This window comes from Poromitra crassiceps, assembly GCF_964638095.1.
Source record: "Poromitra crassiceps genome assembly, chromosome: 25".
Lineage (NCBI taxonomy): Eukaryota > Metazoa > Chordata > Actinopteri > Beryciformes > Melamphaidae > Poromitra > Poromitra crassiceps.
Genome location: NC_139649.1, coordinates 10,661,574 through 10,688,267, shown reverse-complemented (window position 1 = coordinate 10,688,267; position 26,694 = coordinate 10,661,574). Strand labels below are relative to the sequence as shown.

At 45.3% G+C, this 26,694-nt stretch overlaps 2 protein-coding genes across 2 annotated transcripts; one reads left to right on the top strand and one right to left on the bottom strand.

Moving 5' to 3' along the window:
* Positions 1–91: 91 nt before the first annotated feature.
* On the bottom strand, positions 92–4,136 carry LOC310798347 (DEP domain-containing mTOR-interacting protein; the record flags this gene model as incomplete). The annotated part of the gene is made up of 9 exons (XM_083660882.1): positions 4,008–4,136; positions 3,503–3,681; positions 3,222–3,345; positions 2,245–2,423; positions 1,547–1,756; positions 1,316–1,441; positions 1,077–1,147; positions 413–517; positions 92–217 (listed from the first exon to the last, which is right to left on the bottom strand). Exons 1-9 carry the CDS (start codon positions 4,088–4,090, stop codon positions 92–94), a joined length of 1,203 nt encoding a protein of 400 aa, XP_083517008.1. The 5' UTR covers positions 4,091–4,136.
* A 1,454-nt stretch (positions 4,137–5,590) lies between these two features.
* Positions 5,591–7,516, top strand: mafbb (v-maf avian musculoaponeurotic fibrosarcoma oncogene homolog Bb). The gene has a single exon (XM_083660885.1). The coding sequence runs from the start codon at positions 5,798–5,800 to the stop codon at positions 6,833–6,835; it is 1,038 nt and encodes a 345-aa protein (XP_083517011.1). The 5' UTR covers positions 5,591–5,797; the 3' UTR covers positions 6,836–7,516.
* The last annotated feature ends 19,178 nt before the right edge of the window (positions 7,517–26,694 follow it).

Below are 26,694 nucleotides of genomic sequence, written 5' to 3'. Positions count from 1 at the left end.
ACAGTTAATAATGATATTCGCTACTACATTTTATTCCATCAAATGGATACATTGTTTTGTTTAAATCAAAAGTGAAATCACTTTGATGTTGTCATTCCAGTGGTTCCAGAACTTCCAAGACAAGGGTGTGAGCTCCTGTCATCACCAGTCTTGTGACCGTCCTGTAGTCAAGGTACAGAACGCTCTGGCCATGCACCTGACACACAAACTGGCGAACCTTAAAAACAAAACAAAAACAAACAGGATGATATTATTTTTGTCTCAATGTTGACCGTGCAAGTCCAATTATTTTATGTATGAAAATCATTATTCACTGTGGTGGATGAATAAACAGCACCCATCCATCCACCACAGGAATACACGACTAAATAAATAACATAGGCTATAGCTTGGTTGATAGTAGTTATGTTACCTTAACTCCAGCAGCTGCTGCAGGGCTTCCAGGGTCAACAGCCTGGACATAACAGGGAGCTACGCCTCTGATAACGAAGCCCCAGCCTAATGCATCCCCCATCACCTGGGATATGTCATGGAAGACAGGAGGGTGAGTGAGAACTTTGTTTGATAAATTGTTACTACACATTCAGTAGAAATCAGAGGGAAAATCCGCCCCAAAACAGAATATATTTTGCTTTGGTTTCTGGCAGTTTAAATGGTAAATGGCCTGCATTTATATAGCGCTTTTATCCAAAGCGCTTTACAGTCAGTAGGTACATTCACCCATTCACACACCGATGGCGGCAGGTTGCCCGGGAGCAATTTGGGGTTCAGTGTCTTGCCCAAGGACACTTCGACATGCAGACTGGAGGAGCCGGGAATCGAACCACCGACCTCTTTTATCCAAAGCGATTAGTGGACGACCCGCTCTACCTCCACAGCCGCCCGTAGTTTAGTCTTAGTGTTAACATGAAAAAGTATCTCCAAGAGCTAGAAACAAGAGAGGCTTTCTTTCTGATGCCAACTAAGCCCAAAATCTGTTAATGCTTTGAAATCATAGCAATGATGTGCAAATGTTAATTCTGTTCTTGCTGATTTTTATAATCTTAAAGAAACCACGTTGAATAATTACAGCTCACCGTCAGCACTCTTTTGATGAAGGGTGCACCAGGTGCCAGCAGCTCTTCACATGTATAAGTTCTTGTAAGCACTGCAAAATCATCAAAAAGTATTTATTCATCTTGTTTGACGATTTGGAAATTAAAACACTGTGCCCAGAAAAAAGTATAACAAGATTGTCGAGAAAGGTTCAATCCCAAAGACCAACATTTTGGTGACATCTTTGAAACATTTGTCAGATATGGATTGACACACTTGCCTGATTTCGGATTGCATCTCACCAGTGGGGTTGAAGACTGGACAAGCGGTGCAGAGTGAAGCTGAAGGGAATTCAAGCTGCCTCGCCGCCCATTGGCAACCTGTTTGAAGTCTTTACGCAACCCCACTGTGATCAAAATGAATGAATGATTTACGCAATAATAAGGAAACAATAGGCGTAGAACATTTTTTCTCCCTGTAGAAAGAGTGCAGAGAAACTTTTTCTTTTTACCAGACTGGAAACCGTTGTTGCCCGTTGTTGGGGTCTTGTGCAGGATGAAAGGACTCTCAGGACGGTTGTCCTCGTGCGTGTGCACTGCCACTTCTTCCTCGTTGTCTCGCTCACTTTCATTTACCAGTTCAGACAGGCGGCGCCGGCGGCGAAAGTTGATGCAGAACTGATACAGTAGCCCGCTGTCAAAGAAGTTGTGCTTCTTCGACACTGGTGACGGGAGTGAGAGCGCACACAGAAGAATTGGGACACATGTTAGAATGAATGGGACTTTTTTTGTGAAGAATAGAATAGAATGGCCAAGGTATGATTGCACATACAAGGAAATTGATTGTATTGATTGTATTGTTACATACATAGGAACAACAAATATACAAGATATAAACAAATATATAAAAAGATTCAAAGATATTAGCAGATATAAACAGTATCACCAACCAAGTGTGGCAAACCAACAATTTCCAATTTAACAAAATATGTACAAGGTGCGTGAGAAGTAGCAGCAGTAATGTCCGTTGTATTGCACGTGAATTGCAGATATTAACAGAGATGATACGTTTGACAGAGAGGATATTATGTTTATTTTGTTGAGGTTGTAAAAGTCCCAGCTGGCCACCCACTGCTAGAGGTCACCGACACCCAGCGCATTTCGAATACCATAGCTGGGTCAGGTGAAAATGATCATCTGCCGCCCTCACCGTGTTGAATGATACCATGCTCCTGCAAGGCCCGGCACAGGTCCAGTGCCGGACGCCGGCTCTCTGCCTCTCCGTTCTCGAGGAGCCAGTCGATCAGCTGGCAGCCGGGGAAGGAGCGCTGATACGCAACACCATGCTCCTCTCGCAGCTGCAGAATAGAGTCCTTGCCCGCTATGAGACTGACGAAAGACATACACAAAACAGGGGCCTGTGTCATAACATGCAGATTGACTGAAAGCAATTCGACAAAGTGCTAGGGCGGCTGCAGCGATCGATTATTTTAGTAATCGAGTATTCTACCGATTATTCGGACGATGAATCGAGTATTCGGATAAGAAATACTTTTAAAATGATCTCCAGCATAGTCTACACAGCTGTGTGACACGGCTTGCACACGTCGATGCCACAGTGTTATCGTTGATGTTTGTATGCAGTTGTATGTGATATTTGTAATAGCTGATAGTTTAATTGATTAAGATGTAGGCAATACGGTTCAGCTAATATTGATGAAGCAGACTGAATTGAACAGAGTGTAGCTGAACTGAAAGAGAGTAGCTACCCCAAAGCCCAAGATGACATCATCAAATATTTTCTTTTGTCCTGACTACAGTCTACAACCCAAAGATAATCCCTTTACTGTCATAGAAGCCTAAAGAAGCCAGAAAGTATTCACATTTCCGTAAGAATTGTTGTATATTTTTTTAATTAGTCTTAAATGATTATCGATTATACTGTAGTTTACGATTAATTTTCTATAGATCGAATAATCTATGAATCGTTACGGCTCTAAAAAGTACCATTATCTATTTGAGAGGATATTTAGCATACAAGTTCCACGGTGGGAAATTGTAAGCCTTTCTTTCACGTGTTTTGTGTTATGACTGATTCCCCTCCTCCAAAAGCCACGATAGAATGCTTCAAGGTCAACTGTTCCCACTCGAGCAGGAGAATCTCAGGGCAAACACAGCAGCTCTTACTGTTCATACAGCCGTTGTCCTCGCATGAAGATTTTCACCTCTGTGTTAAAAGGGAACGTGCCATCATCCTTACGGAAGCGGTACAGCAGTTTTGCATCCTTGAACACAGGCAGCTTGTCACAGACTAAGAAAAGGCGAGATATCATCCCAATGAGTCTTCAAAATGATGAGACTCTTATTAAAGATATACCCGGTAAAACATTTTTCAATGGTACAATCAGCCCTCTCGAGAGGGTGACCTTTGCCATCAGCTGAGGCTTGGCAATGTGCTTCCTTCTTACCATGGTGAAGAATGTCGTGGTCCATGAGGTGCTGCAAGAGGCAGACAGCTGTGGGCCGATCCGGAGCTTCCTTGTGGCCCACCAGCCAGTGGATAAGCTCTTGGGCCACGAAGCAGTTGGGGTACGTGCGCAAGTGGTACCGGTGCTCCTTGATCAACTTTCCATCATGAAGCCTCAACCTTGGAGTGAAGTCAAAATCAGCCATAAGTCTAACCAGTAAAGTTTAAATCAGTCATACGCCTAACTTTAAACCTTAATTCAGTCATAAGCATAACCTTAAACCTTAAATCAGTCATAAGCCTAACCTTAAACCTAAAGCAGGCATAAGCATAACCTTACACCATAAATCAGTCATACGTTTAACCTTAAACCTTAAGCCTAACTTTTTAACCTTAAAGTCTGTTTTACATTCTCTCTCTTTCTCTCTCATTCTCTCTCTCTCTCTCTCTCTCTCTCTCTCTCTCTCTCTCTCTCTCTCTCTCTCTCTCTCTCTCTCTCTCCATACCTTAGTTGTTCTCCAGCAATCATAACTTCAGCTTTATGTTGTCTGGCCATGGTTTTTCTCCTAAAGCTACTTACTCGCTCCATGTTTGTTATCTACAATGGGCTGAAAAGTTAGCACAGCTAAGTCCTGTTTATAGTCTTTGTTGTTTAGCAAATAGTCAGTGAAGCAAACAGAACACTACTGTCATGTGGGATAGATGTTGTGTATACAGAGAGAGAGAGAGAGAGAGAGAGAGAGAGAGAGAGAGAGAGACTAAATCCATCCTATACCAAGATAGCTGCATTTAGCCTATTTGAGGTGCAACAGAGGGGGGAGGCAAAAAGACAAGATGTCATCACTGATGTCATCAGTGATGTCACAATGCTGATGATGTCACTGATGACATCAGCGATGTCACAATGCACAATTGCTCAAGTCACTTATGTCATCAACAGTGATTTATGACATCACTGATGGCATCATCAGTGGGAGAAAAATTGAAACAGAACAGAGAAACATTGCCCACATGTGACAAATAGATAGATAGATAGATAGATAGATAGATAGATAGATAGATGGCAGAAACAAATGTGACCCCTAGAAAAACTTGTCTTAAACCATATATTGCTAGCTGGCTAATTATGCCAACTGAAGCATGTTGTGTAACTGTTTCATGCACCTTTTCTTCTTAGACTTTTATCATATTTATCATACCTGCCTGAATCAAGTCAAATGTTTTTCTGATTGTGGAGTTGTGTGACAACAGAGCATGAGAGACATGTCAGTGACAACACTTATGGTAGGCTATGTGTTTATTCAGTTAACATAAGTGATGACAGTAAGTCAGAGGTGATGGAACCCAACCCTTACTGGCAATGGTGGGTTGAAATGAAGCTCCACTTCTTTTCTATGCCGAAACCAGCAGTGAAAGCCAACGGCCACAAGGTGTCAGTATTGACCCATGTACTAAGAAAATGAACACAGCAACCACAACAGTGACAATGGATTGTCCTGCAACCTCCATATCCCTTTTTGTTGTTGTTAGAGGGAATTCATACAGGCACGGCAATATGCTTAAAACACCATTTAATAAAGACAGACTATTCACTAACTGAATGCTGAATACAAATTTCAAATTGTAGTTCAACAATTTCAGTAATAATTTGAAGTAGGCCTAAGCAAATTCAGTCCTGCGAGTTTAGTGAGGATTTAATCTTCTTTAAATGATTCAAATAGGTTAATGTATCAAGGGTGTGTATGTCAGTTGGCCATGCCAGATTAATATTGTGATGAACGCAAAACAAGCCGAGAGAATAAATGGAACAAAAACATGTAGACATGATCCATTTGTACGAGTGGGAAGTCGAATGTGGAAAAAATAGAAGAATGTGCCACTGTGCATTATTTCGCCCAGGATTTGGTCGAAATGATCATCACGAGCAGCTTCTGAAGACACGCTCGCATCAGCTTTTATGCAAATTGCCCTCTTCAGCGTCTTTTCATTGGAGAGGAGCATGGAGGTGTAGTCTGCAAGGCGTGACATCATGCCAATGCAGCTTTATGAAGAAAGTGCGCTTCTCCTGAACAGGCAGAGGTGGATCTAGTCCTCTGGCATCTCAGCGGACTTTAGTTTTGTGACCCCAGAAGCCTCTGCGCGGTACACAACTAGTTCACCTCCGGGTAGAATAAGGTTGGAGTCTTTTTACGCACGCATGGTTTTCTCTCTAGGCTTGAACCCTAGTCAAATTTCGGAATTACTGTCATTTTCAAAGTGAGTGCGAACATTTTCACAGGCTGCATGAAATAAGCTGATGCGAGCGTTTTTGGAGCTCTCTCTGGAGACCAGCTTGCCGAAGAATATGACCGCCGAGGCGCATTTGCATTTGGGACTGCAGAAAACCCCCATGGATTTCGTCAGTGACTTCGAGTTGATGAAGTTCGGCGTCAAGAAGGAGGCGATGCAGGGGATGGACCGCTCCTTCATCGGCCAGTGCAGCCAGCTTCAAAGACCGGACTCCGTCTCGTCCACCCCGGGCAGCACGCCCAGCAACTCGGTACCCTCGTCACCAAACCTCAACCCAAACGAGCAGAGAAATAACCCCGGAGGCGACCACTTCTGGATAGCCAACAACGCTGTCGCTGGTTACCCGCAGCAGATGTACCCCCAAGCGTTCGGTCTGACACCCGAGGACGCGGTGGAGGCCCTCATCGGCACCACGGCGCAGCAGGGCGGCCATCCGTCTGCGCACCACGGCCACCACGCGCCACCTTTCCAAGCCGAATTCGAGGGGTACGGCCACCTCAACGACCCCGTCCACCACTACGCGGGACTGGCGGGTCACCCCGACATGCAAGGCATGCCGAGCAGCCACTGTCAAGACCAGTATCGCAAAGAGGACCTGGAGTCTCCCGAGTCACCGGAGGCCCAACAGGTCCTCGGTGCGCACCACCATCTCCAGCAGCACCACAGCCGCCACGACAGGCGAAACAACGCTGACCAGCACTTCTCCGACGACCAGCTGGTTTCCATGACCGTCAGGGAGCTGAATCGGCACCTGAGAGGCCTGGGCAAGGACGAGGTGATGCGTCTCAAGCAGAAGCGCCGGACCCTGAAAAACCGAGGTTACGCGCAGTCGTGCCGCTACAAGCGCGTCCAGCAGAAACACGTTTTGGAGCACGAGAAGACCAGCCTGGCTTCCCAAGTGGAGCAGCTGAAACACGAACTCAACAGACTGGCCCGGGAGAGGGACGCATATAAACTTAAATGCGAGAAACTGACCAGTGCAAACTGTTACCACGAAACTGGGTCTACAAGTGATAACCCTTCCTCACCTGAGTATTTAATGTGAGTGATTGTTTCCCCCCCTGCAGAGCTCTGATGTTATTTCCCCTATAGGGAGGGAGGCATATGTTGACAGTGAGTCCTGTACCTGTTTCACAAATAATTCTATTGATTCATCATCATACAGGTCATAATCAGTGTGGGATATACCGAGTCTATCTCTCAAATAAATGTAATTGATAGGCAACAAGTTATGAATGGAAAATTACATTGAATCATGCATGCAGGACATGTATGAAATCTTTTTATTTTTATTTTATATAGGCCTATCTGTATTTTGTCTGAAAGGAAATACTTGAAATCAGAGAATATCCATTTCCGATTATTAATGTATTTGGATTTTAGCCTTCTTCTGTTTCAGTTACCACTCAATTTACATGGCTGCTGATGGTGATTTTGCTTTGCTCAGTTTTTTTCTGCTCTAATGTTTGTCCATATTTTGTGTTCACGCTTCCTGAAAATAGATAACATACCCAAAAAGAATCATATACTAGAGATTAAATTTCCATTATTTTTATGAAGCTGATTCTGCTGGACAGATTTGTTCCTTATTTTGTTTTCTTTCTAAGATAATATACAATGATGTAAGAAAAAAAATGTTTTTTCCCCTCAATATTGACTGGCATTGTTTTGTATTTAAATTCTTTTTCATCTACTATGGATCAATAAAGCCATTGTGACTTTTTAAGATTGTGTCTCATCAGTTGGCATTGTTACTATCTAACAGTAAAGTATTTCCATTGAATGCACATGCACACTTTTCTTTGTAATTTGCTTCATGGTGTGATTCATTACACTTAGCCTATAGAAGCTATTCGAGCATTTTGAATAATCATGCTGACGATATGTAGGCTACATATCCCAAGTTGTTTTTTTAGTGTGTAAATGCATAATGCAGACTACATCTGACACAATATTTGTACATACATTAAATTAAGGGTTTGAAACATGCCATATAGTAACAATTTCAAAGTGAATTGTCAGTTTAGATGTAAACGTACACGTATTTAAAAAAGCATCGTCATCACTATAAACCGTCGTTCTGAAATCATCCCGTACAATAGAAACCCAGCAACACCAGATTCAAGAGGTTCAAGGTCTAACATTACTTAAATTTGAGTCCAGTATTAGTATTTTGTCAAAGCGACAAGCTAAATAATAATACATAACGGAGTTGAGCTTGCTTTCTGAGTACAACGCTCAGTCAAACCTCGGTTTCAATATTCGAGGGCCGAGGAGGGAACGCGCACAGTAACGTGCACAAGCCGTGTATTTGTTGGTTCGCTGGTAAATGAAAGGACGAGTGGCTTTCCCTTCTTCCCCGACCTTTGACCTTCGTGGAGTGCTGCTTCCTGAGGGACCCCGGCATGTGAAAGCACAGAGGGCTGACTGGCAGGGCCTGTGGGCCACAGATAAAATGGAGTGGAAATCAGACTTCCCCTCTGCTCTCTTCCTCAGACAAACAGGTCACCTCTGCATTCATTAACAGAGGAAAAGAAAAACAACAACCACAGCACATTGCTGCGCACTCCGGCCGGCCAACTCCAGAGGAATTCTTTCACTTGATATGTTTTTTTTCTCTCTCTTCCTCGCCGGTACCATTTTGAAATCCTCCAAGCTAATTTCCTGTACACAGATCATTCTCAGTTCAGGACTACAATAATATTTAGATGACCCTAATAGTTCCAAGGGCCAGCGTGATAATATGCGATAAGTGGCTACATTGTAAATTGAGTTTATAACCTCTGCGGTTGGCTGGTGTTCGGAAAGCGTCAGAGTCATGTACTGAGTGCGTCGTAAATGTTTTTCTCAAAGACTTTCTCACGGATCCCCCCTTTGCACGGGTTCAGCTGGGCAGGTGGCTGTGCTAATGGTGCCATCCTTTAGGCCTGGAAAACCAGGTTCTCTTGTCATGTGTGTGACCTCTGACAGTGTTGACCTCACCCCTCTGTTCAGTGAACGCAGCCTCAAAATCACAGCACAGGTGCAAAAGCACTTTCCTGTGCTGAACGCAGGTCTTATCCCAGAGGCTCGGCCTGCTGCCCTGCAGGACCCGTGTGACGTAGCTGATTGCGTTTGTCATCATCAAGGATGTAGCAGAAAATACACCAGGTTGATTATGACAGTGAATAATGCTCCTCCGTGCTGCTGTGGTGTCATTGGTGAAGGATCTTCTCCCATAGATGATGCCTATAAGAATATATTTACAGATAGTTTCATTGTAAAATGAGATATCCACCATTTAAAAACAATATATATAGTAAAATGTCCCTATACTCTGACAAAAGTATTGCTGTCGGGAAAGTAAGACTCACTATGAATTATTATGTTCATTAAAGGCATTTACTTACAAAATATAATAACATTTTAGATAATACAACTACTAATAATAAACTGATACATAATCAGCTGCCATTTTAAATGAGTGCTGAACATCATAACATTTTCCCAAATATATGTTTTGGATTAAACTCCTTAACATGGAAGCGCTTATTTGCACATACTATATTTGAGTATATTTGCGAGCGTGTGTGCATGATGTAGATGCGTGTGTGCATGATGTAGATGCATGCGTGTGTGTGTGTGTGCACGTGCACGCGCGTGCGCGTGTGTGTGTGTGCGAGTGTGTACATGCTCGCACACATTTTAGTGGGTGCGGTCCTTCCCAACATTGCACATCTACGTGCATGTTTTGGGCATTTGTGTACATGCATACATCACGTGTGTGGACTCGCATGCAACACTGCGTTATAAAGTACGAATGTTGGAGAAGACAGCGGTTTGTGGTCCTGTATGACAGCATGCAGGGTGCCATTGCAGAAACGATTAGCCAGCTCTTTTCCCTCGCATGTGATAGGCTGGCCGGGCCTGATGTGGGAGTCTCGCACTTCCCCCTCCTCCCTGCCACCAACACCCCCAGCCCACAGCGCCTGAGGCTGGCTACTGAGTCAGCAGGAGGGGAAGGTGTCTGCACGGCTGTGCCATCAGAAACGAGAGAGGAGGCGAGAGAAAGATAAAGACTGGGCCAAAATGGTTGAATATAGACACGTTTGCAGGGAGAGGAAAATCGTAAATCCAGGGGTATAGCGGGGAGTGATTGCGGGGAAAAGAGCAAGCGCTTTGAAGAAAGCAGGATAAAGAGGCAGCATTATCACACGCACACACCCTCTGCAGAGGCATGTTTCATTACCCACTGATTCAAGAGTACAACATATCGCTCTAGACTTAATTGCGATGTACTGTTATGAACAAAATAGCTGATATTCTTTTTTTCAGTGAAAACAATGTTAAAACGCCCAAAAATGAGGTGGATTTGGGGTCAAACCGGGGATTGGATTGGTGCAGGACATGGTGGTGGTGCTGGTTTGCCAAGGCCAGGCTGTAGCTCAGACAGTGGACACAGACAGAGGAATGCTGGAAAATACTCACCATTGTGTGGGGAGAGGCAGAGGAATGCGGGGCTGCCCGGCTACACCGACACCAATGAACACAGCCAGAGAGGCCTCGGGCCATGAGGGAGGGCTGGCTGGCTGGCAGGGCGAGCGGACCCCCAGACTCAAACATCGCTCGGCCACTTCCACGTGGCGTCGTCGTACCCGTCTTCTGTGTTCAGGGTTAAGCTACAGGCCCAGGGATGGGCAACTTTGATGATAGAGAGGGCCACAAAGAAATGTCCTCGCTAGTACCAGAGGGCCAGATTGTGACCGTGCACTTCCACCATGTAGCCTATTGTAAACCCAATCGAAATGGCAACCAACGTTTATTATACCAACATTTATATGTTTCATATTCAAATGCATTTAGTACTCCTTCCAATCATTTAATGAACTTAACGGGGACGGGTGGACGTTCACATTCCTGAGTGATATACCAGTGCAATTGACTCTCACAAACCATTATTCAGTATACAAAAGTAAACACAGTAAGTGCAACAGCTAATATTCATGTTTGTAATGCATTTCTACTCGGCCCTCCTATTACATGGCATTTTTCAAATAAGCACATCACTCTCTTTTCTGTAAAGGGGAGACTCGCGGGTACCCATAGAATCCATTCTCATTCAGATATCTTGAGGTGAGCGATCAAGGGACCCCTTTGAAACTGGCCATACCAGTTTTTCTCTTGCCAAAATTGAGCCTGTTTGGTGTTTTTTCTAGCCCCCTTCGCAAACAAGCTAGGATGAGATGGTTGTACCAACGGATACATTAGGTCAGGCATGTCCAAAGTCTGATGCAGCCCCTTTGACTGATCTTAAGTGGCCCTCGGCTTGTCTCTCAAAATATACTGTATGTGGCCCTCCTCCACACAGTATTGGTTCATCAAGCAAGTTCAATTAGCAGTTTCTTTCTGTTCACCTAATGATGACAGCACTATCATACAGTTTGTAGACAAGCACCAAGTAGGAACAACACAGGCGGAACTAATGTTTTCAGATGGCAAACAAAATCTTTAGAGTACAATTGTATTGTATTGTATGTGGTTTTTATTTTTATTTTTATAACCCATATGATGCGAGAAGCAGCTGGCCGGCCCCCTGTTAATTTGACATGATCTAATCTGGCCCCCATTCAAAAAAGTTTGGACACCCCTGCATTAGGTCTTCTAGTTTCAGATGATACCAGAAACTTCGCTCTGGCTTTAAAATGTACACGCAGTAATGTTGCATGTGCAATGTTTGTTACAATAGCGTTAGCTCAAATGCTAACGTTAAACAGTATGTCGATGGTCAATGCTAACGCCATTAGCGGCGTGTTCTGGGATGTATGGTAAAATAAAAACACAGATTTGGTTGGTCTAACCTAGTTGGTTAGCAAGTGGAATATTTAAAGGAACACTCCGCCCATTTTCAACCAGCTTTGTATCATTATAACATCAGTAGTATATCAGAAAACTGTAAACGGTTTTGAAGTCTGTCATTTAATTTGACAGTTATTGAGTGTTAAAGTGTGGACCAGTGACATCACTGGTCCACACTAACTCAAATTAATAACTCATTAACTCAAATCAACTCTCAATAACTGTCAAACTATTCATCATTAATCTAGTTTGACAGTTATTGAGAGTTGATTTGAGTTAATGAGTTATTAATTTGAGTTAGTGTGGACCAGTAATGTCACTGGTCCACACTTTAACAGTCAATAACTGTCAAATTAAATGACAGACTTCAAAACCGTTTACAGTTTTCTGATATACTACTGATGTTCTAATGATACAAAGCTGGTTGAAAATGGGCGGAGTGTTCCTTTAAGCTTTGCCCAAAAACGTCCACCTTGTAAAAAAAAAATAGAAAGAAAAAAAGACCCAAGGGCCACACTGAGTGAAACAGCACTATCTTGTCTAAGAGCTCCTGACTGGCTAGGCTATCCCAAAGAAACCAGACATCTCTTTTGCCCATCAGAGATTAGATGTTGTCGAGTAAATTATTGCAAAACAGCTGCTTTGCTTTGGCCCCGTCGCTGATAGGACCTGCGACTCAGAATTAGTTGATCAGCAGGGTAAACAAGACTGCTTTTGTCTCAATCAGTGCCCTGTTTCAAACAGACACTGGTGATCAATCAATGAATTCTGTGCTGCTGAATGATGACTGTCGGTAATCTTCTTGGGGCCAAGTGTCACACCCGACCAGACGTTTGACCCCCAGTGGCAGAAGAACATTATACCAGCCCGAGCCGGTTCTTTTTGCCATTTTTGTTGTTGAGCAACGGGCTGAGGCCTGTGCGCTGATGACCCCGTCTGTTACGCGCGGGCTTCACGTGAAGAAGCGCAGAGCACAGAGAGTGCGGCGATGGACAGGGGGGGGGGGGGGGGGGCTTCCTCTTTCACTTCCTATATGAGGGTCCAGTCAAGTGACTCTTTGTGAGAGCGTTCGGTTTGTGAGTGTCGCAGGAAAACGCAGCTCCGCCGTCTGTGGTTTCCGCTCAGGATGTCCAGTCGTTTCTGCGCAGAAGTTGTGACACCCGTGAATCATGCCGCGATCACACACGCAGACATGACACACACACGCACACGCACACACACACACACACACACACACACACACACGCACACACCAACGCAGACACTCATGCGCACTTTCTCTCTCTCTCTCACTTTTTTTTTACACTTTTTTTTTATCTGAATCCCAACATCTTGACGTGTATTTTTTTGATTCTGAAATGTAAAATGTCACAAGGTTGTATGGCGGCTGCTGTCTCGTGACCCATCACCTTGACTCCTGCGTGGACCGACCGTAAAGGCACTTCCTCCGTTGCCACATCCTGAAGGGTTCCACAGTAATTAAATTACGACGGCAGCACTACTACTGTAAATGACTAAAGTTCTCACATGACGGGCTCCACAGGACAGAACGGACTGGATTAATATGTAGCCGCGACGCTACAATAAAGCTGGCCTTTGCTATCTTATTGGCTGTAATACCGGGACCTGGCTTCCTGGGGAGCCGGCGCTCAGCGTTGTTTGTGCACGAGCTCCTGGTGGATCTGATAGGAAGGCCCTCTCTGATAAAGTCCCTCTGTCACGTTCCACCGGGCACCACTGACAGGAGTGTGACAAAGTCCGGTCACAATACAGACCCTGGACTTTGGTAACAACGGCGCAAAGGGCGAGCCCTCTCTGCATGTAATAATTATACAGGTTCCCTCCCAGTGTAACAGAAACTCTATAAAACAAGCCTGATCCACCACACGAGGTGAGCAACCGAGGACGTTAATTGGCGTAAAAAAAACCCACAAAGGTAAATGAACCGTGGTGGTGCAGCTGCTGATGTGAAATTGACGTTGAGGGCCCAATCACTTTAGCTTCGGGTCCAAATTCCAATAAACATGCCCCGCATACCCATTCCTTTTTATTGCTCTGATGAATACACAGTGTGTTCACCTCCTTCCATCCAGGTGACAGTGCATTTTCTCAAGCAAAGTTATTCTACTCTAGTGCTTTATTGATACGCAGCCTGATCCATTAGCAGCGCCAAACGGGCCGGTCAAAGAGTGGAGGAGGGGTCATTTAAGAGAAGAAGAGAAGAGAAGAGAAGACACGGCCGGAGAAGGGAAAGGAAGAGGAGAGGAGAGATGAGCGGCCGGCCGGCCTCCTCTCTCTCCCTTTCATTCCCTGCTAGGATTTCCTGTTCTGTTTTATGGGGGTCATGCAGCTGGCAGGCGCCCTCCTGTTTCTGTCCGTAATGATGACAGGCCTCCATTAGTGCACAGTAGAAACACGAGCCATGGAGGTTAACTCAGAACCCCCCCCCCCCCTCCCCTCCCCCACCTCGACAGCCCCTTCCCCTTCCACAGCCCCCCCCCCCTTAACTATCTATAGGGCAGATAATTGTGGCTCTCAGTTGCTGTTGGCAGAGCTTCGCTGATTAGGGGTCAGACACTCAGCATGCGTCGTCCCCCCGCGGGGGCCCGACGACGACGTACACCGGAGAGCGGGGGCCAGGCCTCTGGGACTGGCTCCACGTACACCGGAGAGCGGGGGCCAGGCCTCTGGGACTGGCTCCACGTACGCTGGAGAGCGGGGGCCAGGCCTCCGGGACTGTCTTCAGTCTCTTTATAAGACACTTGCATCCGGGAATTTGGGACCTAAGTTTTTGGGAAGAGGGTACCAGAAAATAAATTGTTATGGCTGCCAGTAGTAGATGAAAGAGTGTGTGTGTGTGTGTGTGTGTGTGTGTGTGTGTGTGTGTGTGTGTGTGTGTGTGTGTGTGTGTGTGTGTGTGTGTGTGTGTGTGTGTGTGTGTGTGTGTGTGTGTTGTGTGTGCGTGTGTGTGTCAGTTAGAGTGAGCCTAAGTGGACGGTGGCCTAAAGCGTCTTGTGTGACACCAGCAAACACATCTACACTGTTAAGAAAGCAATTTGCAGAGGAACATTTGACACTTCACATGTAGCGAGAACTTCCTTAAAAAACAAAGAGGTTGCACAACGTTAGAGGAAACGTTAGTAACACATCTGACTTTCCTTGACAATTAGGTCGGATATAGATTTAACTGAAAAAATAATACGAAAAGTACATGGAAATGATGAAACGGGATGATGAAGGGAGACGGACGGACATGCATTTGGAAACGGGGGTAACGTCGTCGTGGTGTTGATGCCATCCGACACCCCGAGGCGGCCCGTCCGAGTCTCTGCGGGTGTCGCTGACACGAGAATGTGGCAGCGGTGAGGTGTCACACGGTTTGACGAACTCTAACGGGCCTCCTTGGAATTGGGTGTGTCCCCTCTCTCTCCCACTAATGTGTCACGTTAACATCTCCCCTCGTGTCACAACTCTCTCTCCCTCCATGTTGCTCAGAAGAAGCTTCTGCAGCCGCCGAGCCTTTTTTTCCGACCATGTTGTCGCCGCTCTTCCAACTGTTTTGAGCGCGGCCCCGCTCCCGCCGTCGTCGACGCGTTCACACGCCCCCATTCTTTGATTCTATATGTTTCTTCTCACCACGCTCCTCCATGGGAAGCCCGGGGCTAAAACAAACCCGAGGCAACGGAGGAGGCGACCAACTGTGTGCCGCTGTGGTCGGGGCTCGGGCGCAAAGCTTGTCATTGGCCAACTTATGAGCATATGAGGAATCTATTTAAGGGCACGCGGGCCCTTTATACTACAGTGAACCCAGTGTACTTGTTTGCTCTTTTTTTGTGGTCAAGATACAGGAAGTACTTTGTGTTCTGAGATTTTAACGACCCGAAAGAAAAATGAAAGAAAGAACGAAACCCCCGGGTCAGCCCGGTTACTTCTTCTCAGAGGAGAAAATCCAATGAAAGGTTACAAGCAAACAGAGCAGAGTTTACTGTGGGTCTTAATTGAAGAAAAAGTGACCAACAGTGACCACCCACTTTTTCTCTGCTCCCAGTTCCATTAGAGAATTCTCCATTCATTTTCTCCATTAGACATTTTGACAAATCCTCATGTAGGCTAAAGAGTTTTAAGCCTGGAACCAAGCCAACCAGCCACCTAATGGATCGTGCGCGACTATAAAACATTTCACTTGGAGCAAAGGTATTTGAGGCAGTCGCGCACATCCCCAAAAAATTAAAGCAGGTGCAGGAACCAAAAAACAGTTGGACGGCTAAATAAAACGGTAAATTGGAGCTCCACTGTGCGGACCTTCCCTTCTTTCATATTTGGAGCAAAAGTAAAATATAAAAATGGGGGGGGGGGGGGGGGGGGGGTTGGGAAATCAAAAATATGCCGCGCTTTTTATTTTTTGTTTTTGCTCCAAGTGAAATGTTTTGTGGTCACTCACGATTCAGTAGGTGGCTGGTTGGCTTGGTTCCAGGCTTAAAACTCTTTATATAAGGATTTGTCAAAACATCTATGGAGAAAATGAATGGTGAATTCTCTGATGGAACAGGAGCTGAGGAAAACTTGGGCTCTCCTGTAAGACAAACACTGTCCTTTGAAGCTACCAGCAGGCAGCAGCAGTCACAGATATGCTGGGACACATGAAGCCTCTTCTTGTCTGTGGTTGATGATTGCGAACAGGAATAGTCATTTCATGACAAATCTATAGTGCCATTTATGCATGCGTTGTTATGATGATTGTGATTTTTAGAATAGATTCTCAAAACATGAAACATTTAAATTGTAGTGTTTAGAATATACTGATACTAGCTGAATGTTATTGGGGACTATAATGGGGCAACTATTTGTTAGTGGTTGACTATCATTAAACTCATGTAAGGGTAAGTGTGCTAAATGCGGCAAATATTATTCCCTAAAATGACAAATTTCGGTAACACTTTCTATGAAGGTCATGTCTATAATGCATTATTAGCACATTCATAAGACATTAATGCATTTATAAGGCTTTATAAAACGCTTTATAATCATGCATAGCAACTTATAACAAGGTCTATAAAGTATTATAACTGGTGGACATAATGTATTATAATAACCATCAATAATACGCTCGAGCAGTATTTGATGGCCGCAAGTAAAGTGTAAAACAAAAAAAGATGATTCTTTCAAACACTGTTGTTACTTTGCCAGGAAGGTATAAAACATTATGAATGCTGAACTGATTATAATGTCCACCACTTATAAACCTTGTGATAAGTTGCTAAATATCAAACTAATTCCTAAGCGCGGAAGACGACATTTAGTATTTTAAGAACTTAGAAATACTCACATTATATACTACTACTTTCAAAAAAGGAACAAGAAAGTATATACAATTTGTGTGTGTGTACTGTATAAAGTATGTTGTACTTTCTTTTTACATGCATTTTTACAACAATCAATAAGCAAACAACTTAGTATTTATATTTTACAATCTGCCAGGTGAAGGTGCTCGAATCAACAAGAAATGCAATTCCATGAAACGTTCCTTTAGTGGTCAGCATGACAGAAACCAAAACTCTCCACAATGGCCAGCTGAGTCTTAAATTAGCACAATTTGAAGACTCAACACATCATGTATTCAAGTACAAGTCGCTTTCCAAAAGAAACATTTTGAGCAGTGACAGCTCGAAATGGCCTCATGGTGCTTATATTATGACTGAACACGAGATAGGCCTACTCATTGGCAGCGTCTGCAAAGTGAAACACCCACTCGCATGACTGCATTGATATAAAGCAGCAAATGGTGGAGCGAAAGTGCAGTGAGTGAGAGAACACACCGCCCACACGTGGCTGAGCCGTGGCATGCAGCGCTAGCCTAGCACACCCGGGCTGTTCAGCAACAACCGGCTGCTGCCCTCTCTGACCTCCACCTAGACGTCAGGTGTTGATGGTCAACTCTGACCTCCACCTATAGACGTCAGGTGTTGAAGCACGGTCAACTGTTCCATTGTCGTGGGAAACTCCCCGCCGCCTGCCTCCCGTCCCGTGCGCTCCTCCGTGTACAGCTGAACAGCATTTCCGCACATAGAGACGAGTGAAAACAATACCCGTGACACAGACATCAAAGCCATCAAGGTGTGTGAAATAAAATCTTCGAATCATCTCGAAAGGTCTCTGCCGCTGTTTGAAAAAAACATTTGGACCGAGTATGTTGTTGACTGGAGTGTGTTTTGCGCAGGAGAGTTCAAAAGGTCATTATAACTCTCTCTGGGGTAATAGCAAGTGGGGCTATATTTAAACCCAGGGGAGGAGGAACAGCCTTGACTCACATGTGGACCCGACGCATCCTCTTTCCCCTCTGTGAAGCAACTCAAGCTGCTCAAGTTGCTTTAAATAAAATTGCAGTCAGCCGTGTGACTATCCAGGGCAATTATATTAAGACCCCGATTGTGTCAATTATTGCTGATGCCGAATAGTTAAATATTGTTATAAACCTCAAAAGAAAGGAATGTGTACCAAAATGTAGGACTGTTTTTGTTTGTTCGTTTCAAGATGTGAGTTCATAATGGCCCCTTGAAACAAAATAAAACAAAAGAACCAAAAATACATGAATATTCAGCACGGGGGGTTTTTCAGCTCGAATATCTCATGTCCAGGACCTCTTGATTAGTTACAAAGTAGGTTACGTGTTATTGACGAGTGTCTTGCATCGCTGCCTGGTTCCAATAGATTTTATTGATCCCCCCGAGATAAAGTGAACCCTTTCTTTAACCGATTCTTTCCCAATATCCTGCGCAGGGAGTGCTGCTGCGCGTGCGCGGGGCGGCTCCGCGGTCTGGCTGTGGCGACTTCCTCGGGTGGCAGCTGAGGCGGCGCTGGAGGGGGGGGGGCGCCACGGCCGGCCGGCGGAGGCAGTGGAAAGCAGGAGCGCCGGGCTTTCCCACAGAACCAAGAGGGGGGGAGACACTTTGAAATAAGAGCAGCCCCCCTCTCGAGCTTTATCACGCTCCTCCGATCACCTGATAAACCTGTCAGAAGGCCACTTTGCGACACTCCCTCCTCCTCCGTAAGGACCCCTCTCACGCTTAGTATGCTCTGGTAAAACAACTCTTTAAAGGGCCTAATCCTTTCTAATCCTGATCCTAGCTTCAATGCTTCATCAGCAGCAGAGGAAACACTTTGTTGTTGTGTTTGCCTTGCAATGACCGACCAAAAAAAAAAAAAAAAAAATCCATTATTTCAGACGCTGGCACTTCCAAACCAGTTTAACGCAGAGTAGCCGTGGCACAAAACGTCTTGCTTCGTTTGGTTTGAGATGGACGAGAGGAGGAGTGCGGCGGTTATGTTGTTGTGGATCCTGTGTTGTTACCGCGTCACTCTTTGTGTGTGTCTCCAGACTCACCCCCCCCCCCCTCCCCCTCCAGGGTTATTCTGACATGCACATGCATACCTATCTGTGCTCCTATCTCTTTACACTATATCTGTGTCAGCAGCGGGCTGAGGCAGGACCATGAGAAATGGAGTCGAGCGCGGTCCTCAGTCCCGCGGATAGGGGCTGTGCACTCGTCTGTAAACAGCTTGTGTGTGTGTGTGTGTGTGTGTGCGTGCGCGCGTGTGTGTGTGTGTGTGCGCGTGTGCGTGTGTGTGTGTGTGCGCGCAAGGGTTCGTCTTCATTTCCATTTCTCTATCTATCTGTTTTTGTCACCTCTGGAAAGGTGGCATGACGGGTCTTCCCACAGGAGTGGAGCGCGCGCCGCAGTCCCACACCTCCGGCCTCCATCTGATGACACGGGCCTTATCTCCACCGCATCTGCTCATCATCCCCCTCTTTGTTTGAGGATTAGAGACGGATGCTACTGGGCCTATTGTGGTGTTGGCCGTCGACCACTTAAACGCAACCGCGCTTTGGGAGCTTATATAGGAGTCTGACTAGCATGAAACTTTGAACGATTAGAAAGGGGAAACGTCTTTAAGGGGAAATGATCGTTTGGGGATAATGTAAGGCGTGCGCGTGCGGCCACAAAGCAAATCCTCGTCGTTAAATCATCTCTGGTGACTGCGATGATCAACTCTCTCCCGACTGCCAAATATGCAAATATCTCCTCTTTTTACTCAACCCTGCATTAAATCATCAATCCACTTGGCCCTGAGCTGTGGGTGGGGGGAAGGAGCAGCTTGTTTAGGCGCACGAATCAGGAAGGAGAGAAACTCTACTACAGTATAGGCTATATACTGTGTCACTTTGCGACTATAATAATGTACACTGAGATGCGACACCTTTCGCGATGTCACGTGGCAACGCGCAAGGTGAGAACGCGCGGACGCATTCCGTTCGTTTTTGACCGGCCACAAAGCCGGAGACGGGGTTTAGTGGAAGCGCCCGGCGGCATCAAAGAGGTGACGCCTTTTCGCTCCGGAGTGAGCCTACCATTACAAAGAGAGAGTTGACCTTGCCTTTGGCCTTTTGGCTGTCTGACAAAGCACTCCCTATGCTCGAGTGCAGTACGGCCGTCCTCTAAATGAAAGTAGCTGCGAGGCGAAGGGCAAAGAGGCCTATGGAATATCAATGTGCGATGCTCTCAATTAAGATTAAAGCTTTGAATGGAATCCTATGGTGCCGCTTCCCTAAGAAATGCTTGACATTTTACCCTTGCTGACTCTGGATAAAAAAAAAAAAAAAAAAAAAAAGGTGTCCTGCGCCACCATCCGAGTACCAGCACCACCACCGCCGCTGCGCGCTACCGCTAACTAGCTGCCCCTCCTCAGCTAGCCTTCCATTTGCTGAATTCATTTGGTGGATATTGACTTAGGCTATACAGTCACACTTCTAAGAAATAAGTGAAATGGATCATCTTACTGCCGGTGGATGATAAGAATACTGAAATGTGAAAAAGCGTCTGGATCAGCAAAATGACAAACTAGGGGGGAAATATGAGGCAGTCATGATAAACCCTTAGAGACAAATTCCCCCGCAGCTAGATGGAGAAATGAGGAGAGGGAAGAGGGAGACGGTGAGGGAGAGGCGTAAAGAAAATGTATATTTACAACGTGTCCCTCTTAATGTATATTTAAGAGAAAGACTCAGTAATGGACAATGTGCGGATCCCACCTCTGCATGCCAGAAAATATGGACGGGCTAAAAATAAATGCCTTTTGAACAATTAAAATACAATCAAGCCGTTCATGTAAGGTTCATATATATATATATATATATATATATATATATATATATATATATATATATATATATATATATGAACCTTATATATATATAATATTATTTTTTTTAAGAACGTCAGCTAATCTGATCTGAGCAGATTTATTATAAGGGAACATCGCTCCGTTTAGGAATTGAATTTCTATATTCTACCTGCAGTATGGAAAAGTACATTCAGTATTTATGAACATAAGCAACTCTCTCTATACATCAATACAACATCACAGGGAGGGGGACAGGCTGGCTCTTCTCTTTCATTTCTGGCAGTGGGAGACCGCTTATGCTTTTCAGACGAAACAGTCCTTCCTATACGCTATAGGAAACAGCAACGCTAAAATGCAGCCCTTTAAATAATACTATGTTTCATATTATTTTCGCAATTCTTTTAGTTTCACTCTCAGTATTTTCTGGGGTGAAATGCCACTTCAATGAGTTTTGAACAGGAAACATGTTGAAAGATGCCACTTCAAAGAGTTTTGAACAGGAAACATGACTTCACTTACTTGAAACGGGCAACACCTTTCTCGGTGATTAACAGAACATGGATGTAAATTATTTGCATACGATGACGCATATTGATAGAGATGACGACCACATGTATCTGAGCACATAGGAAGCATCTCTAGTTATGGTTTTACTGTAAAGACACGGGGGGGAAATACATTATCTCGGCCACTTGATTCACCACCAAGACATTTAATTACAGCAGTATATGAAACGCATATCTGCTCATTTCACCAGCAAACATATGAAACTCCTGGTGGGGGGCTGCCTGTATGTATATATGACGCAGATCTAATATTTCATCGCTGTAAGTGAGAGAGCAGGGAATGATTATGAATACGACGGTGGAAAAAATAAAATCAAAATGGAGCCTATCGTGTAAACTCCACCCTTGATAAACAGAATTCCACATCACGCTCCAACTCTGCAGTTAACTGAATCAATGCAATTCCACTTGTGCTGATCTTGCAGACTGAGGCCCTTCCCCCATCCTCGCTCGCTCTCGCTCTCCCTCCCTCTCTCCCTCTCTCTCTCTCTCTCACACACACACACACACACACACACCCTTCTCCCCTCCCAGTGCAGCTACCTACCCATCGTAACACATTAGCGGCAGAAGCCATCACACAATCAAGACAAGGCAGTGTATGAGACGTCAGGCCAATTTGTTTCCTTCTTGGAGCTACATCACATTAGCAGGGTGGCTATACCCTTGAGCTAAATCCAAGTTCACGCGCGGAGGCAGCGGTGGTGCTGCTGCTGCTGGACAGGAGGCCAGCCGTGTCAGCACTTTTCAGGCTGCTGCTGACATGTATCCAGTAGACTGACATGTATGGGGGGGGGGAAAACACGCTTGATAGATTGAAATGCGGTTTGTTTTGGATGTTGTTGTTCTTTTTGTAAAATACCTCCAGCACGCAACGACGGCATCTCCTGCATGCGGCCGGAAAAGAGAGAGACCGTGCATTAAAAAGGAAAAAGTTCTTCTTCAGTCCCGATCAACCCGATGAAGAGGGTCTGATTGAGGTTTCGGTCACATCGGGGGATTTTATGACCTCAAAGCTGGACCTCCTCATGCAGGCTGGACGTTTGGGCCCGCCCTGAATCGGAAGACGAATGTGCCTAGGAGAGGCCAGTCAATAGTTCAATTATCTGATGTCTGTCTTAGTTAATTAAACATATAATTGACCATCGAAGGACTAATGATAGCCATCCCCTTCCCCATGAATCCAGTGGATTTGGCATACCTACCACTTGACCCCGCTGTGGATTGACTGGCCTCAGAGGCAGGGTCAGAGTGTATCCTCCTCTGCTCACCGCTCTGACACTCCTCCTCCTCCTGAGCACTGCATTCACACAGCCGTGCAGCTCGGGAGGTGGCTCTCAGCAGTGCCAAAAACAGTCGCAGGAAAAAATGCAATTACTGCAAGATTATCATACTGCTTCCCTTTGACTTTTTCTGTGTGAATTCATGAATATATATGAATCCATCTTGCATCTCAATCTGAAAGCCCCTTCTTAGCCCCCTCATCCATGTTTTGCTGGTGGCATTTTCTTTGTTTCCCCAATATGTTCCCGGTTCTTACGCTAAGATTACAGGGCCACCCTGGAAACTGCGGGCCGTAATTCAAAGTAGCGCGAAACAATCTCGATCCGGCGTTCTCTATTCCCAAGGTGCATACATTTATTAACACCCAAAAAGCCACTAAATAAATGTACACACCTCCGAGGGGAGAGCGATGTGTGAAGGCTGTATTTTTTTTCCCCTTGCATATCGCTGTTGTCAGGTGAAAACCTCCCAAATGTCAACTTTTCAGGAACTAAGAAAAACAGCCTTGTTTTGAGGCTTGATGACCGTGCATTTTTGAGTTTATCCAATGGGGCGGTTTGAAAGGTTTGAAGAGTCGTGGAACTTTCCCCACCCGTAGAACCATTTAACTCAAACTGAAGTTAAAACATGCAAATCACCATCATTGCTGGTTTTGTGTTTCTCACCCGCACAGCAAATATGTCAGGTTCTACTCTGCAATATGTCAGGTTCTACTCTGCAATATGTCAGGTTCTACTCTGCAATATGTCAGGGTCTACTCTGCAATATGTCAGGTTCTACTCTGCAATATGTCAGGTTCTACTCTGCCATATGTCAGGTTCTACTGTGCAATATGTCAGGTTCTACTCTGCAATATGTCAGGTTCTACTCCGCAATATGTCAGGTTCTACTCTGCAATATGTCAGGTTCTACTCTGCAATATGTCAGGGTCTACTCTGCAATATGTCAGGTTCTACTCTGCAATATGTCAGGTTCTACTCTGCAATATGTCAGGTTCTACTCTGCATTATGTCAGGTTCTACTCTGCAATATGTCAGGTTCTACTCTGCAACATGTCATGTTCTACTCTGCAATATGTCAGGTTCTACTCTGCAACATGTCAGGTTCTACTCTGCAATATATCAGGTTCTACTCGGCAACATGTCATGTTCTACTCTGCAATATGTCAGGTTCTACTCTGCAACATGTCAGGTTCTACTCTGCAATATATCAGGTTCTACTCGGCAATATGTCAGGTTCTACTCTGCATTATGTCAGGTTCTACTCTGCAATATGTCAGGTTCTACTCTGCAATATGTCAGGTTCTACTCTGCAACATGTCATGTTCTACTCTGCAACATGTCAGTTTCTACTCTGCAATATATCAGGTTCTACTCTGCAATATGTCAGGTTCTACTTGGCAACATGTCAGATTCTACTCTGCAATATGTCAGGTTCTACTCTGCAATATGTCAGGTTCTACTCTGCAACATGTCAGGTTCTACTCTGCAATATGTCAGGTTCTACTCTGCAATATGTCAGGTTCTACTCTGCAATATATCAGGTTCTACTCTGCAATATGTCAGGTTCTACTCTGCATTATGTCAGGTTCTACTCTGCAATATGTCAGGTTCTACTCTGCAATATGTCAGGTTCTACTCTGCAACATGTCATGTTCTACTCTGCAACATGTCAGGTTCTACTCTGCAATATATCAGGTTCTACTCTGCAATATGTCAGGTTCTACTTGGCAACATGTCAGATTCTACTCTGCAATATATCAGGTTCTACTCTGCAATAGGTCAGGTTCTACTCTGCAATATGTCAGGTTCTACTCCGCATTTGTCACTGAGGATTTTGAACTAATGACATGGTCCACTCCACACACACAACCCTGCAGAGAAAGAAGCCAACAACATCGTCCTTGTAAATGAATTTGATATCATTACGTACTAGGCTACACCTCTAAATGCCTGGGGGGGGGGGGGGGGGGGGGGTGCCTGCATGGCTCTGTAGTGTGAGATGCAATACAAACTTCTCGACCCCCCGTCTTCATTACCTCCCCCCCCCCTCTCTTCTTCCAGCACCCCTCTCTCTCCTGAATGTATCCCCTCCCTCTCTTCTTCCAGCACCCCTCTCTCTCTCTCCTGAATGTATCCCCTCCCTCTCTTCTTCCAGCACCCCTCTCTCTCTCCTGAATGTATCCCCTCCCTCTCTTCTTCCAGCACCCCTCTCTCTCTCTCCTGAATGTATCGCCAACCTTTGGACTTCACCACCACTCCCCTTAATAGCTCAATGTGACGGATCCTTTAAAAGGCCGCTGAAACAGACAGATGGGTAATGGATTGCATGGCAAATCAATGGGCGGATCAATGGAAGACATGCATCAATAAATGGATAGAGAGCTGCTGAAATAGACACCAGAGTTAATGTGGAACAGTGTGTGTGGAGCCGCTCGGTGCAGGAGGCTAATAGTTGCTTGGGCTGATAAGGTGTCCTTTTGAATAATACGACGGCGATAAGCTAAACTTAAGCTTAGCTGCTATAGCGGGGCTGTCTGGGTTGCATTTTTAGTACCCACCCCCCCAGCACACACGCACACACACACGCACGCACACACACACACACACACACACACGCATGCACGCACGCATGCGCGCGCGCACACAGAGAGAGGGAGGGAGGCTAATTTCTCAGCTTGTTGTAGCTCCACAGCAGTTTTCCTGCCAATTTACATTAATAGGATCATGTGATAATCCTAAGTACCCTGGTCAGTGTGAGGCTGTAGTGAAGTGGACATTACTGGTCAGTGTGAAGCTGTAGTGAAGTGGACATTACTGGTCAGTGTGAAGCTGTAGTGAAGTGGACATTACTGGTCAGTGTGAAGCTGTAGTGAAGTGGACATTACTGGTCAGTGTGAGGCTGTAGTGAAGTGGACAGTGATCAGGACTGGTCAGTGTGAGGCTGTAGTGAAGTGGACATTACTGGTCAGTGTGAAGCTGTAGTGAAGTGGACAGTGGACAGGACTGGTCAGTGTGAGGCTGTAGTGAAGTGGACAGTGGACATTACTGGTCAGTGTGAGGCTGTAGTGAAGTGGACAGTGATCAGGACTGGTCAGTGTGAGGCTGTAGTGAAGTGGACAGTGATCAGGACTGGTCAGTGTGAAGCTGTAGTGAAGTGGACAGTGATCAGGACTGGTCAGTGTGAGGCTGTAGTGAAGTGGACAGTGGACATTACTGGTCAGTGTGAAGCTGTAGTGAAGTGGACAGTAGACATTACTGGTCAGTGTGAGGCTGTAGTGAAGTGGACGGTGATCAGGACTGGTCAGTGTGAGGCTGTAGTGAAGTGGACAGTGGACATTACTGGTCAGTGTGAAGCTGTAGTGAAGTGGACAGTAGACATTACTGGTCAGTGTGAAGCTGTAGTGAAGTGGACAGTGGACATCACTGGTCAGTGTGAAGCTGTAGTGAAGTGGACAGTGGACATTACTGGTCAGTGTGAAGCTGTAGTGAAGTGGACAGTGATCAGGACTGGTCAGTGTGAGGCTGTAGTGAAGTGGACAGTGATCAGGACTGGTCAGTGTGAGGCTGTAGTGAAGTGGACGGTGATCAGGACTGGTCAGTGTGAGGCTGTAGTGAAGTGGACAGTGGACATCACTGGTCAGTGTGAAGCTGTAGTGAAGTGGACAGTGGACATTACTGGTCAGTGTGAGGCTGTAGTGAAGTGGACAGTAGACATTACTGGTCAGTGTGAAGCTGTAGTGAAGTGGACAGTTGACATTACTGGTCAGTGTGAGGCTGTAGTGAAGGGGACAGTGGACATTACTGGTCAGTGTGAGGCTGTAGTGAAGTGGACAGTGGTCAGGACTGTAGATTGGTCAGTGTGAAGCTGTAGTGAAGTGGACAGTGGACATTACTGGTGATCAGGACTGGTCAGTGTGAGGCTGTAGTGAAGTGGACAGTAGACATTACTGGTCAGTGTGAAGCTGTAGTGAAGTGGACAGTTGACATTACTGGTCAGTGTGAGGCTGTAGTGAAGTGGACAGTTGACATTACTGGTC

Bases quoted from the DNA above. Each gene is read 5' to 3' on its own strand.
- mafbb (XM_083660885.1), top strand. From the start codon at position 5,798: ATGCGAGCGTTTTTGGAGCTCTCTCTGGAGACCAGCTTGCCGAAGAAT.